Genomic DNA, 16,850 nt, shown 5'->3' on the forward strand with positions numbered 1-16,850 from the left:
CACTGTCTAAATGTTTAGTGAGGCAATGTACACTGTTGGAACAATTCATAAAAGCTGACACCCTGAACCCAGCCCAAGCATTGCATGCAATCCAGAGCATCTGACGTAAATGTTTAGGCCTTTCAATAGGGAGGATATTTCCAGTCCTTGAAACTTTAAACAAAGCCTGTATTTCACTGTCAGAGGCAGCAAGTCAAACAGGGTGCAAACAGGGTGTCTTTTCACTTTGTGTGTACACCTGAGACGGCGAGGGCTTCTCTGCTAACCTGCTCAGAGCTCGCTGAATGTTTTACCACCGTCCTCTTGTGTGAACTCTTCATCTGATGCTGTGCCACAACGTCATGGTGTTTTACACTACTTCAATGCAAATAAAAACTATATTGACACACACAACATGTACAAAATACAGACAAAAATATTTTAATGATAACAAGATACATTTGACTTCATGAGTCCAAAGATATTGATAGGATCATATGCCCAATGTCTTACAGGTGAGTTACAAACATCTAGACCATGTTCTGCATTTTCAACGGTGAAAGCAGAGTCCTTGTGCTTAACGGAGGAAAGACACGTAACGTGGCGATGGAGCACTAACAAATACCGGAAACGTGGTTAGCTTTATTTTCCTCTGAACACATAAAGAAAAAGCCATTCAAGCCACTACATTATTACAAAAAAAGCCAATGACAGAGAGCTGAACAGATTGTCACGTTACACACATACAGTACATTCTCAATAGGATTAGCTTATGTCTCATGCCGGGATGTCACAGGAATCCCAACTTCCACAACAGAATAAAAATAAAAAAAGAAAAGCCTGACTGATGATTCAAACCCTCGGAGCTTATACTTGTCCCTAAATGATTGGGAGGAAAAACATAACCTTACTGTAAGTACATCAGGAAAATAAAAGTGAAAAAACCCTTAACTGAGCCACAAAATCTGAGCAGATTTTACCACCAATCACTCCCCAGCATGTGGTGTAATGTGCTCACAAACTGCACTTCCACAGCTAAAAGCATGTGACTGGCCTGAAATGGTCAAAAGCCTGTGTCTGTGACCTAAAGGAGGGAGAGAAGAAGAGTAAGACGGAGTGATTCATCACATTAAAAAAAAAAAAAAAGAAAGTTGTCTCGCTCCTTCTTGCTCTGCTCCTCTCTGCCTCTCTGCGTTGCTGGCTCTTGGCTGTGGCCCAGAGGAATTCTCTGGTGGCCTCGGTAAATATAACATTTAGAATAACAGCGCCAGAGCCCCCGTGTGTGGACTTAACCCAGTTCCTGGTTCCTCGCTGCGTCGCCTGCGGCTCTAACGGGTAGAATAACAGGCCTTCATGCCTCTCCTAACCTAGGTAAGGGACCAGAGAGGGGATAAGGGCTAATTTAGAGTGGCTACAGATCTGGAGAGCTTCTGTCAAGCCTCTCTCCTGCCCACTGGGACACCACAAAAAGGGTAACATTGATCTGAAAGAAGGGGCTCAATGTGGTCTGAAGGAGCATGTGGGGATACAAGGCTCGGTGCTGTAGTTGATAAGGGAAACCAAATGAAATATCCTATACAGTAAGGTCTGATTAGACCGCTCTGGTTACCTGGTCTTATCTCTTAACCTGAAGCAGTCCAACACAAACCGACAATCATCCAAAGTGCAAAATCTAAGACTTCTGTGGCTCAACATCATCGTAAAATAGCTCAACATTAAATCGTCCATTCACTTAAATCACAGAGAAGCGGTCGCTGTGGACAATAACAAGTTTAGGCACCTTGATGTGTGTGATTTTTACATTTGAAAAGGACTTGACTGAACATCCTCTCTTTGCTGCAGTTCACCGATAGCTGACAGTTAAATGGGAAACCAACTCAAAGAGAATGTACAAACATTTGACAGTTCAATTCTTATTTGTGAACAAGAACATCTCCTGAAGCTATAAACATGACGTTAATCTGTAACGTCGCCGAGACACAGTTTCTGAAGCACAATGAATGAGAGCGACGTGATGATTTTTGCATCCCGTCAGAGTTGCGCTAATACTCAATGAAACAAGAAGAGTCCATGTTAAGGTATAATATGCAAGAATTAACTAACAAAAACAATGTATAGACAGGTACAAAGATAAGTGTGGTGGTGTCTGTATCTGCAGAAACCCTGCCCTCTGCCTGTATTTCCTCTTTTCTTCTTAATTTGCTTTACTCGGGACGCTTCTGGGTGTCTGCAAACAGCCTTTGGGCCCCAGAATGGGGGTGTAACCCTCAGCCAATAACAGCCCGTTCAGGTGGTCAAATGCCACCGCTTTGACATGTCACTCGGCTTCTGATACCGAGTCTCCACATACAAAGCGGCCGTATTTCACGGATGGGAACGGGTTGTGCTATGTGCATGTGTTCCAGTGATCCCCGGCTCCTCTCTGTGCTGTGAGTGCAGCTATGATCGGTGTGTGTCTGTAGTATAATGAAAGCAGCGCTGAACCACAGCCAGCAGACAGGCAGCCTGCATTCATTCAAAATCTGGAAACTTGGCACCTTCCCGCAGGGTTATGTGGAGTTAGTTGTGTGTTTATAGAATGTAACCGCCGTGAAACAATCAGAAAATAACATTTTATTTCTCTGATTCGCTGCTTTGTTCTCACTAACGCCGCTCCCTCTCTTCAGTCACTCTATAGCTTGCACCACCAACGCTGCACTCTTGCTCCCTCGCTCGCTACTTGAGTTGAGGAGGAGGGAGCAAATTAGAATGCGGTGTGTTTACAAACAGAAACTGACAACTGTTACATATTATACCTTTAAGGCTCCCATTCATTGCTGTCCAGACAGCAGCGCTCGGTGACACCAGAGATCAGTCTCGGCTCTCTTATTTCTAGCTTTGTGAGAGACTTAATACATACATGTGTGAAATAACCGTCCATATTCATAGTATTACATCTGCATCCTCTTTAGAGTGGACTTTCACTTTAAGAATGCACAAGTCTGTTGGCTTCGCGGCCATCATGCACTACAATTCATATGTGCCAGAACTGGACTTGAAACCTGTACAATTTGTATTTAATCATCAAGTATCTATAATTATAATACACATTCCCACTTTGAAACGACAAATGGTGTATGTTACATATCTACAGACCGATGTGTGATGGGTGCAATACTGTGAAGAGACGGCACACCATATACTATGTCATCTATAGTATATCAGTATTGCATATTGTAACTATATTTATACATGTTTATATAAATATAGATAAGTATATTTCTATGTACATTTTGATACTTCAACATTGCATACAGAATAAAATAAATAATACAAATATAATCAAATCTTACAGTAAGTATGATTTGAGACTTGCTATATTAGAGCCAAAATAGTCCTAACAGTTGAAATAATCATGATAATAACAATTATTATTCAATTTAAAATAAAAAATAAAATTGTGGCCTACAGTCTGGCATAACAGTACAAGCTACACCACAATTACCCTGCAAGTTTACCATGTGGGACTGCTGGAATGACTGGAGAGGGCGGAATAAGGACAGGAAAGGTCGGGGCTTGTTTCCTTCTGCTCAGTCTGTCTGGGAATTTGTGTGTGTGTGTGTGTGTGCGTGTGTGTGTGCGTGTGTGTGTGTGTGTGAAGTGTGTGTTTTTGTGTGGAGGTGTGCATAAGTCTGCAAGTGTGGTTTTTAAACATTGTAGGGGGGGTCAAAGGTCGGGATAGTCTCCTGCATTTTCACCTCCGGATGTCAGTGGCCTCGGGGTCTTCCTGCTCGGCCACAACTCCGGTGTCTGGACTCTGGCGGCGGGGTCCCTGACTGCGATTGCGCGGGTGAGCGTTGAAACCCGCCTTGGCGGGTTTGTCCTTGTCGCCTTGCCGCGGGGGGCGAGGGTGCTCCGGCTCGGCGTGGGAGGGCAAGGGGGGACGGCGGTGGTGTTGTTCGGCGGCAGCGCCGGCCGGGGACGGGGCGAGGGAGGAGCAGAGGCTCAGGCTGTCGCACAGAGCGCCCCAGTTCTGCTCGCACTGTAGCCGGACACTCCGCGTCAACGCCTCCTTCACCTCCTCACCGCAGCTCAGGAGAATATTCACCAGCTCCACGTACGGGCTGGGCAGAGAGAGGCAGATAACTCACATGAAGCGTTGTGATTTGGAAGCACAATACATCTAGGTCCAGGAGACAACAGGAATAAATGGGACTATTACTATACACGGGAAAAAAGAATAGGCTTAAACTGTCAGAAGAGTCCAGGGAAGGTAAACAATCAGATAAAAGAGATGGGGCAATCTTGAGAAAATACATCCAAACATGCTGTGCAGGGCAGCCACTCACCCTTTAGGGAAGAGATCCTGGAAATGGATCATCTCCACCATGACGGCCACATTCTCCTTAGCAGCAGAGCACAGGTTGTGTTTGATGTAACACTCTCTCTGGAGCTGGAACACCATCTCTTTAATGGACACACACTTCCTGCTGATACAGCTGAACTTGTGCCGTAGGCCATGCGCCATGCATTTCAGAGCATCCTTGATGAAGGACTTCCCCTGTGGACACACAAGAGAGACACAACTGTTGAGGACAAACTCCCTTGAAGTTGTTGAAACCTGAGAGTTCACACGTCAGCCAAAGAAAACCATTTGGCTCTTTCTATGTCATTACTCTCACTTAATAGTTTGGAGATGTTGTGCACCTGTTTCAGCAGTTATGTGTGGTTGCATTGAAGCAAACGTTGCATGAATGTATAACCATACATCTCTAACACAGAATGGGGTTGATGAAACTCTGCATGACTAGCAGTAAATTGTGTTATTGTTCTGGTGAAATCTTCTGGATATGTCTGCCAGAGATTCCTAGAATGTGACCCTATAGACATGTTAAGACCCCAGTCAGGCCTGGCTTGGCAGGGCTTCAGCCTCCGCTATGTATGAAAAGGGAGCTAACTAGGCGTCTGGCCAACTGGCTCATGACCCCCTCGGTCCTAACTGTACACCCGTCCGCTGAGAGGAAAGTGAACTTCCCAAAAGAGGAAAACAGATTATATGTAAGATCGCACTTCTAGGAAAAAGTTATATGTTTTGTAGGGGATGGGGGGGGGGGGGGGGGGGGAAGCAAAAGTAAACAATGTGTGGAGTGAAAAAGGAAAAGGAATGTTGCCTGTGGTTATAGCATTTTTTTGCAAACACACACTTAGTTTAGTACCTGAGAGTCAAATTTGCCAGCGTTGTGCAGGAACGTCATGCAGATTTCCTGTAGCCCTCGTATCTCGCAGGAGTTATTCTCAAAGCACTCAAACACACCGCAGCCGACATCCCCTGCACTCACCAGGCAGTGCTGGATCTCAGCTGGAAAGAGAGAACAGGTTAGGGGGGGAGGGACCTTATCGTCTGTTCACAGCAGAGACGGCAGCAGATTGTTACAGGCGCGTTGGCAGTGAAGACCGTACGGCTTTGAAGGCACTTCAGCACTTTGAATTGCTGCACGAATCACAAAGCTTGATAACTAGTTCCAACCGACACGGGCGGTCGCTCGCGTGTTCATGACCTGAGAGAGAAAAGGGATGCAAGGGCGGGTGGAAGGGAGGGGAGAGGAGAAGTCTAATTTCCCAAGCTGAGGGGTTCCTGCAGAGGAACACTTTGTGACAGATATTACTGTGTCATTCTGCACCACAATCCATCTGCACTGCCTATAGCATTGAGATGGGATGGTGCATTGCAGATACAGCCAAGGAAACACAAAATGCAGTCATTTCTATTGTCCATCAACAAGTCTCTCATTATTGCATTCAAAAGGATGGCATACTGAAATGACAATATTAAAAAGGTGCACCATTAGCTCCATGAGGGGGTACAACAGAAAGCAATGCAGGCAAAAAGAAAAAAAACTTGGGGAAATGAGTAAGTATATGTCATGCGAATACATAATATCAGCTCCTGCACACCACCGGCTGGCTCTCGAGTGCCCTTTTCTCTTTGCTGTGGCCGTGAAAGACAGGAATAAAACAGATGTTTGAGGACAAGAAATTGCCATGTGAAAGTGAAGGTCTCTCTTTCAACCCCAAATTGCTGTCTATTACGAGCCATGTGACTTATACCAGCAGGGAACCTGTCACAGTAACTGCTGCTTTACCATATGTGACAGCATTGGGGAGTGTTTTACTCTTAAGTTAATATGGCAAATTGCAGGTTTTAGGGTTGGCAGCCAGCAGGCAATATAGTACACAGTTTGGCTACCCCCAAAACTGTTGACTTAAGCAAAAAACATAATTGCACGAGTGATTTGTGCCTGGAAGCTGATAACTCATGTGCGTAAAGGACATTTTTTTTTTCAGGTGGAAGTGCGCGCCGGTTGCAAAGCACAGCAAATAAGGCTACAGGATTTAATTATTAGAAATCACGCTTGTCAACAAAGAGAGCCTGTGTTGGGGGTGTCAGTAGTAGAGAGGTGGAAGGAGACGAGCTGCTGCTGCGGGGGGTTTGTAGGCACTGAGTTGAACTTTAGTGCGCAGGGAAAAGTGAGCCGCTGTCAGCAGTGCTTGCTTTGGCATCACGGGAATGTGCTTGGATCGTACGAGCTCGGCCGCATAACGTGCATTGAATTACACAGTGGTGTTATACCAAGGGGTCTCTCTCTCTATCTGCTGCTGCTGCATGAAGAAACCTGCATTGGAGTTTGTCCCCATTTTTTTTTTTTTTTTCCCCCCCCCACACACTCAAGTGTGGAGATAACAATTGTGCTGTAATATTTTGACACATGTGTTCACATGGTGTAAGTCATGCCGAGTGTGAGGAGGGAAAATGAGGCTTAACGAGGAGTTTGCAGAGGAAAAAGGCAGCAATCCAAATGTGGTGTTTGGTGCTTCTGTGTTGATTCTTTTTTTCTTTTTATGGTATTTTCCCCAGGAGGTTTGGATCACAAGGAATAAACTCTCCTTGAGCAGCCACTATACTACAATAACCATTGCTGCTCTGCTAAACCTGCTTCACACCAACATTCATTTCAAGATGAAAACGCACTCAAACAAACACACATTTCCTCCATGATAAAAAAAAAAAATGTTACCTATAACGCGTCCACGTCCGCGCCACGCAGCGCACGCACACCCAGGTATACATTACCTATTACCTTGTGCCATTCTATTAATAGTTTACTAACATATTGGATTTCCGTCTGCGAGTATTTACAAGATATCCTCTTTCCTGACTAATCGAAAAGGAGAAATGTGCGCATTTTTAAGTTCAAATCAGCCGGATTGAGTCCCAAACCCCCCTCCACCAACACATCCACCTACCCAGCATGGTTCAATTTTGCAGCCACAGAAACACGTGTACGGAGACAAACCCAGTTGCACCAACAACCAACAATCTCACACACATATACTGACACCTCCAGTTTCCTTACCTGTGTTCTGCAGAGAGAGGCGTCCTTTCTGGCTCGCAGGCTTCTCCGGCAGGCTGTCATGGATCATCTCAGTATTATCCGATCCCACCACCACTTGCTCCAGCACTGACAAAACCAGCAGCGCCACGGCCAGTTTCAACAACATTGCGCTCCGATTTCCAGCAAAAAGATCCCCAGCAGTGTGTGTGTGTGTGTGTGTGTGAGTCTCTCTCTCTGTGTGTGTGTGTGCGTGTGTGTGAGTGTTCACCTTGGATCAGTGCTCGGTGCAGCTGCAGCTCGGTGTGTTATGTTGTGCAGCTGTGGGACTGAATGCATGAGCTGGAAGAGATGCTGCTGCCTATATTTCTCAGAGCCCCGCGGGTGTCAATTTGGATGAAGGAGTTAAGCAGGTGTTGTCGGTTGGGGCTTCGCGACCAATCAGAGGCGAGGACATCCACGTCCAAGGTTTTAGGGGGAGTGTCCAGTGAAAGTCCCCCTTTTTTTTTTTTTTCTCAATAAAAACTGAAGCTATAAAGCAAATATTCATGAGCAGCAAGTTCACTGTGATGATCAAGCAGTGTTTAAAAAAAAAAAAAAGAATCTGCAATCATATAACAGACGAGACCTCCAATAACACACATGCAGTGTAATAATCCTTCAATGATCTGCATGTATTGCAAGATAATGTTGCTGTTGCCGCAGTGAAAAGTCAACAGAAAGTCAGTTTATGCCATAAAGCAATATTCATGAGCAAGTTCACTGTGATGATCAAGCAGTGTTTAAAAAGAAAAAAAGAAATCTGCAATCATAAAACAGACAGACCTCCAATAACACACACACAGTGTAATAATCCTTCAACAGCTTATATGATCTGCATGTATTGCAAGATGATGTTGTTCTTGCTGCAGTGAAAAGTCAACAGAAAGTCAGTTTTTTGCCATAAAACTGGAGCACTTATTTAGGCTACAAGGCTATAAGTATTAGCGCAGTGTGAGGATCAAGAAGTACCAAGCTTGCCAGCAAACTGGAGAAAATTGAAGCATAGCCTATGTTGTCCAAGCACTCAACATAAAATAGGCTCAACTTGTGGATCTACAACCTACTAAGTCATTAATGCAAGGTAATAATTATAATAATAAATGTCTGCAGCCATCGCTTTCACAGAAAGTAGGCAGTGATGTAATGAAAAGTACATTTACTCAAGCACTTAAGTACAATTTTGACGTACTTGTGCTTTGAGTATTTCAATTTTCGGCTTTTCTTTACACTTCTACTCCACTATATCTCAGAGGGAAATATCAACCGACTAGACTGTTGTCAGGCTATTAAATAGGTGTTATCAGTCGCTATAAGCCCCATAGATGTGGGTCAGTTGGGCCCTTCTACACCCACTAGTAGATTTTATCATCTATTCACGTGGTAGATCACCGAAACAAGGTATAAAAGAATACAACAGCGACCTCTGGCGACCGGAGTAGTTATGACAGGAGCAGAAGCGGAAGTCAGGCGCTGTAGTATTGACAGTGAGACTCCATAAGGGGCGGAGCTCCGGGACGATGGATGGGAAACCAACAATGTGTAGTTGTCTTTGCAGTCGTAGTTATTTTAACTCAAAACACGATGTTTTTCCCTAAACTTAACTACGTGTTTTTTTGTCCTAAACCTAACAAAGTTGTAGTTTTGCTGTCTAAACCTAAAGAAGCCTTTTTCTTTGAGGTCAAAATGTAACATTTCATTCATTTTCAAGCCTTTATTGATAGGACAGTGGACAGTTTAGAAAAGGGGAGAGAGAGAGAGAGGGGGCGACATGCGGAAATGACCGCAGGTCAGATTTGAATCCGGGCCGCCGCAGTTAGGACTCAGCCTTGTTATGTGGGCGCCCGCTCTACCAACTGAGCTATCGGGGTACCCTTAAGTACACTTTTGAGGTACTTGAGCTTTACTTGAGTATTTCAGTTTTCTGCTTTTGCTTTACACTTCTACTCCACTGTATCTCAGAGGGAAATAGCAACCGATTAGACTGTTGTCAGGCTATTAAATAGGTGTTATCAGTCGCTAAAAGCCCCATTCATGTGGTCTTTGTGTTCGTAGTTATTTTAACCCAAAACACAATGTTTTTCATTAAACTTAGTTGTTTTTTTGTCTAAACCTAAAGAAGTGAAGTTGTAGTTTTGCCTAAACCTGAAGAAGCATTTTTCTTTGTGTTCAAAATGTGATGTTTCATTCAGTTTTACAACTGGTTATAAGTGTTGCTTTTAAGTTTCACTTTCACTTTTACAATGTTGTTTACATAGCAGTCCCACATCTATAGTGCTTAATGACTGATAACGCCTCTTTAATGGCCTGATAACAGTCGAATCGGGTGCAAATATTGTACCTTTTACTATACTACATTTATCTGACAGCTTTAGTTAATTTACAGATTTATATTTTGTATTACTAATCTGAATCAACTAATAAATTATGAGATATTAGATCAGTAGATTGAGCTCCACAGCAGTTAAGTATTTCAAATTTGCCACACCATAACCAGCTGCAATATTAATGTGATGTATACATTAATGCATCAATAATTATAATCCAATAATATGATATTATTCTGAAATGGGTAATTCTGCACAATGAGTACTTTTGTACTTTTACTCAAGTGGGATTTTGAATGCAGGACTTTTACTTGTAACAGATTATTTCTACACCGTGGTATTACCTAAGTAAAGGTTCTGAGTACTTCTTCCACAACTGAAAACAGAAATACTCAATGAAAACGAATTGTAGCGTACCGTATAATCTTGCAATCAATGTTCTAATAATAATTATACACAAACAACAGGATGTCAGAACTTTATGATAGTCTATATTGATTTTGAGAACATGATATAATTACTGGATACTTACAATTGAAAAGCTACACAAATAAGAATGCCTTTACTGTAATAACTTTTTTTTAATGGGGAAGTGAATATGAAGGGGGTCTGTTGCGCAATGCCCAGTTTAGTCTGTGACAATGAGGTCTGCTAACCACTACTACGGGTAGTGATCTAAGAATAGAGGACCAACGTTGGCATGGTTGCGCATTTGGAGACCTTAGAGGAATCTTTTTCAAGAGCAACACTCGAGGATGCCATGTGGAATAACTGCAAGCAGGCCGAGCCCGCGGTAAGAACATAAAGTCTCTGTCTTTCGAAATGTTTCCAGTGACCTAATGGTGTTACTAAATTCAGGTGAAGGCCTCTATAGGAGCCGGCGGCTCGACGCAGGCCAGCATGTCGCCGTGTCGCCCGTCGTGCCAGAGGGCCACTGGGGGACAGGAAATTGTACCGATGGCAGGAAATGACTATCAGGGGTGCAGGGTGGGCAACTGCACTTGGGTCCCAGGCCTCTAGGGGGCCCAGTGACACAAATTGTTTCTTTCCTTTTCTTAATTACAACATAGCACTACAGCAACCTCACCACAATAAACTTCCAGGCAATCATAGACCTAACACATACAGACAAATACAGGCAATGCAGATTTTTGATTGTGGGGGGGAAACCGGAGCACCTGGAGTAAACCCAGGGAGACATAGGGGTGACATACGAACTAGTGGCTTTCTTATCCCTGGTGGTTTGCTGTTAAAATTTCTCAAGTTTGAAACAACCTCTATCACAGTGTGGCAGTAATAAAGAGGAACGACGATGTGGTTTAGTGTCTGCATTTGATTGGGTGGGTGTGGGGGGGACCCGACTAAAACTCAGACCCCGAGACAAGTACATTACGCCACTGCTCAGGCGCCCCATAAACGAACATGGGGAAACGATTGGCTGTGGTGTGTGTGTGAAAGACAGACACAGACAAACAGGCATATGATTGTGGCCGGCCGAATTTCATAGATCTGTGACTTTGAAATGTGTTTATCATAACATTTTTTTTATTTTCATAAAATCCTTTTCATAGGAAGCCCTGGCTCTGTCTGCTGGAAAAAAACAAAACGTTAAAACCCAGGCTATATTTAGACCATCAATGAAATTAGCCTAGAGCAGGAATTGGACTCCCGCTCTAATCTGACCAAAATGACGGTCACTTATAGCTCTAAATATAGATAATTATTATCTTCAGACTGCAGTATCTATCGGTTTAATTGAGGTTTCTTAGCCAGTGGAATGAATTTTGGAGAAGTCACCACAGCTGAGAAATGGGAGGTATTTTGGCCAGGAGATGGTGCAGCGTAGAAAACCTCAACATTTCAATATTCTCATTATATTCTTATGGTGGATGTGGTTGGACTTTGTGTGCCATGAATTTTATGATGATCTTACTTTTGTCTTCTATCCTCAGATCCCCTGATATTACTCTTGATACAAAGATCAGTTTTGATATTAAGTCTAATCTAAACTTAATATAGCATCATTATAGACTTTGTTCTCCCTCAATAAAAAAAAAAAACTTGTTCCATTCTGTGTGCCACAAATTGGCTTAAGCTTGACGAGCACAGAACGGAAATTGCAATGCAGCAGTATTTTCAAAGTCCACTGGATTTCCACACAGGAGGGTGTGCATGTAGTGGGCGCACCGTGGCGCGCGTCTGGAGATGGGCTTGGATGGTATCCAGTTTGTGCCTATACCACAGACTGGAATCTCCTGCTCAATTCACGTCTGTTAAAAGCTGCCCACGCTGTGAACACACCCTCGATTTGGCCCAATCAGTGTGCTGCATAAGACCACAGGCTTGTAAGAGTGCGTCACCAGCTGCCTACTGGTGCTGCATTCAAGTCACATGGGAAAAAAAAACTACTGGAGGTCTTCAAGCCAAGGCTAATGACCAAGCAAGCATTATAGTTATTTAGAGACTTTAATATCCCTGTTACTTTCTAGCATTTTAAGGCACTTAGCAGAGAGTTAACAGCAGAACAAATGCCAATGAAGAAATTAATAATTTCCCTGTATTAAACTTCAGTTAGCAATTTATTTTACCAGAAAAATCCCTCAAGGTCCACTTACTAGCTTTTTCCAGAGCCACATTTACATTTTATAGTGTCCCTCAATGGATAGAGAAAGCTCAGTGATTTATCTTGGGCATCTCTCAACATATCTCCATGACAACGGCGCAATCCCCTGAGGAACAGCTGGTGAAGTGTCGTCCGAAATCCCAAACTAGTGTGCACTACATGTATACTTTCGTTCAACATACTTTTGTGTGAATAAACAGCAGTATGTATCTTTTCGGACTACACTGAGCAGTTTATGTCGTCACTTCCTGTGAGAGCCTCTTTGCCAGTTGGAGACGTGTAACCGTCGTAACCCGTGCCAACCTCATGTGACCAAAACGACGATTTGTGAGAATAAAAGTCTGAATTCATTTAAAATATATATTACGCAAAGCAAAGTGAAATATACTTACATACTTACACTTAAATTGAAGCGTTATTGATCAGAGCTGTCTGTCAATGTCTGTTATGAATGTTGTCGTCACTACCGCATTGCATTGTGGAATATTTATGCCGCCGTAGTGTCCAGCGTTTGCATGCTGTATAATTTCACCAAAAATAGGAGGCAGTTTGTGTACTTTTGGTTTCATACTAATGTTTCGGGCATACTAAAAAATCTCACATACTGTTTTAGTGTACTAAATAGCATATTAGTGTGGAATTTTGGACGCAACCCTTGAGTTTTTTGGGGGTTTTGTTGTCAAGCTACTGTTTCCAAGATCAAAAATGAACGGTTATGCTTTACAGTTAGCATATGTGTGTTCAAATTCAGTTAAAGGTAACCTGTGGAGTTTTTGACCACCATTATGTTTGTCCCATGCACCGATGCGCCAAGAAATGCAGCAATGTGCCAACAAAGGCAGGAAAGAGGAAGACTACTCACTGCTAACCATGGATGTAAACAATGCAATGCATTAAAATTTTTTGAGAGAAAATTGGCTTTGCAAATGTTTTATGAGGAAGGAAATGCATTCAACCCATTTGTTAGAGCTCAGGGACACATACAATGCATTTTAGTCAGTAACACTGAATGTGAACATAACTCCACAGGGCACCTTTAACTGGCTAGTAGGTTAAACCACATGTTGTGATACTTTTAAAATAAGTTTCCACAGGGAAAACTGGAGTGAATTGGCCAAAGGTGGAGAAAAGTGGTAATCTAAGTACCATTCATATTTACTACTTCACTCGAATGCAACACAAAACACCAAACATTGGCACTGGGGAACAAGAACATTCAGCGGTTTGACTAACCAAATGAATGAACATCATGATTTTAAGCTTTATTCACAAAGTTTAAAATAATCACGTTTTCCAGAACAGCTTGCGAGGAGTGAGCAGGCAGCAGCCAATTGTATATTTTGAAATATAAACACATATTTTAAGTATGTTTAAATTTGACTAAACAATCCCACCTCAAACCTCCATTTAGTGGCTATTCTGAAGCTTTTAATCATATCGAGTTTGGTATATGTTCGAATTGGATGTCTTGTAAGTGTGTCAGGGTGACGTTGCACTTCATATGAAGACCTTCAGCCTCCAAACACTTGTTATCCACAACCTGACTGCATCAGTTACGGTCGCGTGTATATTTGAACACAATGCAGAGCTTTTACTGCCTGTAATGACAATCTTGTTGTATCTAACGTGACTGTCGCAGTCTGGTTGCCACAGATGGTTGCGTGACAGCTAGAGCGATATGTGTTTTTTTTTTTACTTTTATATTTAATCCGTCGTGCTTCAAAGGTATTAGAATCTGTTTCATGTTTATGTTGCGTAAAGTCATTGTCTCCTTTTTGGTGACACTGTCCAGAAAATAGACGTAGGCTATGCTTTGACAGTGGTAACGTTCATTCACTCTGACTGCTGTACTGTAAACATACAGAAAGCAGACATGTGTTCTGAGTTGGGACCCCTGGGGCCCTGGCAAGTGATCAACCAATGAAACCACAACAGAGAGGCCCGGCCGGGGTGTGTGTGTATTTGTGTGTGAATGGGGGGTCACTTCACTGGGAGGGAGGCTTCTGTAACAGCAATTAATGTTACTAGTTTACAGACTCCTTATAGTACTTTACGGGAAGCATGTGGGTGTAATTCAGCTAAAAGTTCAGGCTCAGTTGTGGAAAGCTGCTGGACAATGACTCCTGAGTGACCCCACAGAGACTTTGTTAAAAAAAAACATATAGTATCCTCTCCATCGCCACTCACACACTTGGGTTTTGTAGTGACAATACGGCTATGTTCACACTGCAGGTCAAATTGGACCCGATTTGGTATTTTTCCCCTCAAATCCTTTCAGTGTGAACAGAAGCAAAATTGATTTTCCATACTTTCTCTCTTTGTGGTCCTTGATCTGTTACATATCTTACATGTGGAAATTGTGACTTTGATGAGACTCCAGTGCAAAACGTTTAATATTTCTGTACTGGCAAAAAGTACTACAGCTGTAATGGAAGTGTCCAACAGTGGATACGGCACGGATACACCATATCTGTGCCGTATCCTTCAACCAAAACAAACCGCAGTCGGCCGCAACGAGCCGCAACGACAAAGCAGAGAACGGCGGAGGCTCCGCGGGATAAAACCGGCAACCTCATATTTTAAATCCAAAGTGGTAAACAGACATAGAGTAAAGTATGGAAACACTTTGGGTTTCACACATTACCAGGATTTTTGGGTTGCTGGAAAAAATGTAATAAATAATGCCTGACAATGACCGATATATATGACTTAATCTCTGACTACATACATGCTGAAAATCAAACATTTTTACTGTATTATTTTCCAAAGTAAAAGTCCCTAGAAGTTTATGATTCAACTTTTCCCCGTGATCTAGTGTTAAAAAAGTTAACAAAAATCATAATAAATCATAACATCAAATTGCAATACTTGTAGAATTGCAAAAATCACAATACATATGGAATCGGCACCCAAGTATCGTGATAGTATTAAATCGGGAGATAGGTGAATCATCCCAGCCCTATATTCCTATGGTCTAAGACAGTCCAAAAAATATTAGTAAACATGAACAACTCTCTCCCAAATCCAAAAAAAAGAGTGCTAAAACTCAAATTTGTGATGTCATAGGGTATAAAGTGTGGAACTGCTCCATAGACAATGAATGGGGAGAGATGTTATAGATGACACTGAGAGCAAAGGGGAATGTTCTGAGTATATGGGAACATTTTCTGTTTCACAGCTGACAACACTACAATAGAATAAAGCTCATTGGGGTACAAAAAAGAAAACAAATATTCTGTTGGTCTCTATTCTGTTGGACTTTATACCCTATGACATCACCATTTTGAGACTTACTTCTCTGGTTTCTGGCTTTGAGAGAGAGTAGCTCATGTTCACAAATATTGATTGAACTTTCCTTGGTCATGGAAATAACATATTAGAATTCTTAACTTAGGTGTTCCCCTTTAAATACATGTGCCAGTTTCACACTGAGCTCCACTGCAATGTATGCAATAAACCTCTCACTCAAGAATGCTAGGTGCTTGTTCTTTATATTAATATTGTTATTAAAGGGTCAGTTCAGACTGATGCAGGCCACAAAAACATAACGTGAAGAGTCTAAAAAAAAATCAGAGCAGTAAATCAAAGCTGAGTGTAGAGTCACATAACCTCTGGGAGGAGAAAGAGCATGAGAAGGGAGCTGTGAAATATCAAATACCAAAGTCTTCGAGGAACCTGAAGATGATATCTTAGTTTCTAAATTTGTCTCAGTTTAACTGTGTGCATTAGTGTGTGTGTGTGTTGATGGTGTCAGGTGAAAACCTCGTCTCTCCTAAATGTTGAGATTCAAGAAAAACATGCTTGTTTTAGCAGGATGACAGTGCACGTTTGGCCTCATCCAACCGAATTTTATGAGGCCAATGAGTTGAAAAACTGTCTCAACTCATTAAAGAGCGTGCAAACTTTATGTTTTGCACTGCGAGTGTGCAGACTGCAACAGAAAAACATGAAGTTTTGTAACGTTGAGCTGCAAAATCTTCCTCCCCCACCATTAATGCACTCTTTTGGTGTGTTAACTCACCTGACTCGTGAAAAGAGAGCTTTTACTGGCCCAGCTCAGCAGGCAAACTCTGGGCTCTGATTCCAACCGGTGTGAAAGCGCCACATCTCAGACCCTCACTTAACTTGCCTCAAACAATGTGCTATTATAGAGTTTGCTCTGTATGGGTTATATTGCTAAAGCGCTGGCAGATTACAAAGTGCTCCGTCTCATTACTGTCCATATAAGCCCGCGGGCCTCGCCAGCACAAAGGAGTGATTGAGTGATAAGGGGAGAGAGATGGCCCGTAGCTGCCCATGAGAGCCCTCACCTTGGCTGCTCTAGCCCCGATGAGGGCAGAGGTGATGTCATCGTGGCTAGAGACACAGGGGTCGACCCCTCTGATAGGTGGGCACGCTGGGACAAAAGAGAGCAGCCGGGACACAAAGGCCCCATTTAATGAGAGTGAGACATGAGGCCAGAGCGGACTCCGTGGGTGGCACATGGTGTCATAGCTGCTGAAAAGACTGGTG

The 16,850-nt window shown here is 42.8% G+C and overlaps 1 protein-coding gene across 1 annotated transcript; it reads right to left on the reverse strand.

Moving 5' to 3' along the window:
- Positions 1 to 404: 404 nt before the first annotated feature.
- On the reverse strand, positions 405 to 7,830 carry stc2a (stanniocalcin 2a). Its single transcript, XM_037780859.1, has 4 exons — positions 7,374 to 7,830; positions 5,175 to 5,317; positions 4,308 to 4,519; positions 405 to 4,082 (listed from the first exon to the last, which is right to left on the reverse strand). Exons 1-4 carry the CDS (start codon positions 7,516 to 7,518, stop codon positions 3,713 to 3,715), a joined length of 870 nt encoding a protein of 289 aa, XP_037636787.1. The 5' UTR covers positions 7,519 to 7,830; the 3' UTR covers positions 405 to 3,712.
- Between the last annotated feature and the right edge of the window lie 9,020 nt (positions 7,831 to 16,850).

Source organism: Sebastes umbrosus, chromosome 9 (genome assembly GCF_015220745.1).
Source record: "Sebastes umbrosus isolate fSebUmb1 chromosome 9, fSebUmb1.pri, whole genome shotgun sequence".
Classification (NCBI taxonomy): domain Eukaryota; kingdom Metazoa; phylum Chordata; class Actinopteri; order Perciformes; family Sebastidae; genus Sebastes; species Sebastes umbrosus.

Coding starts and splice junctions, on each gene's coding strand:
- stc2a (XM_037780859.1), bottom strand. CDS start 7,518: ATGTTGTTGAAACTGGCCGTGGCGCTGCTGGTTTTGTCAGTGCTGGAG. Junction 5,318..7,373: donor CCTCTCTCTGCAGAACACAG/GTAAGGAAACTG, acceptor CTCTCTTTCCAG/CTGAGATCCAGCACTGCCTG. Junction 4,520..5,174: donor CTGGCAAATTTGACTCTCAG/GTACTAAACTAA, acceptor GTGTGTCCACAG/GGGAAGTCCTTCATCAAGGA.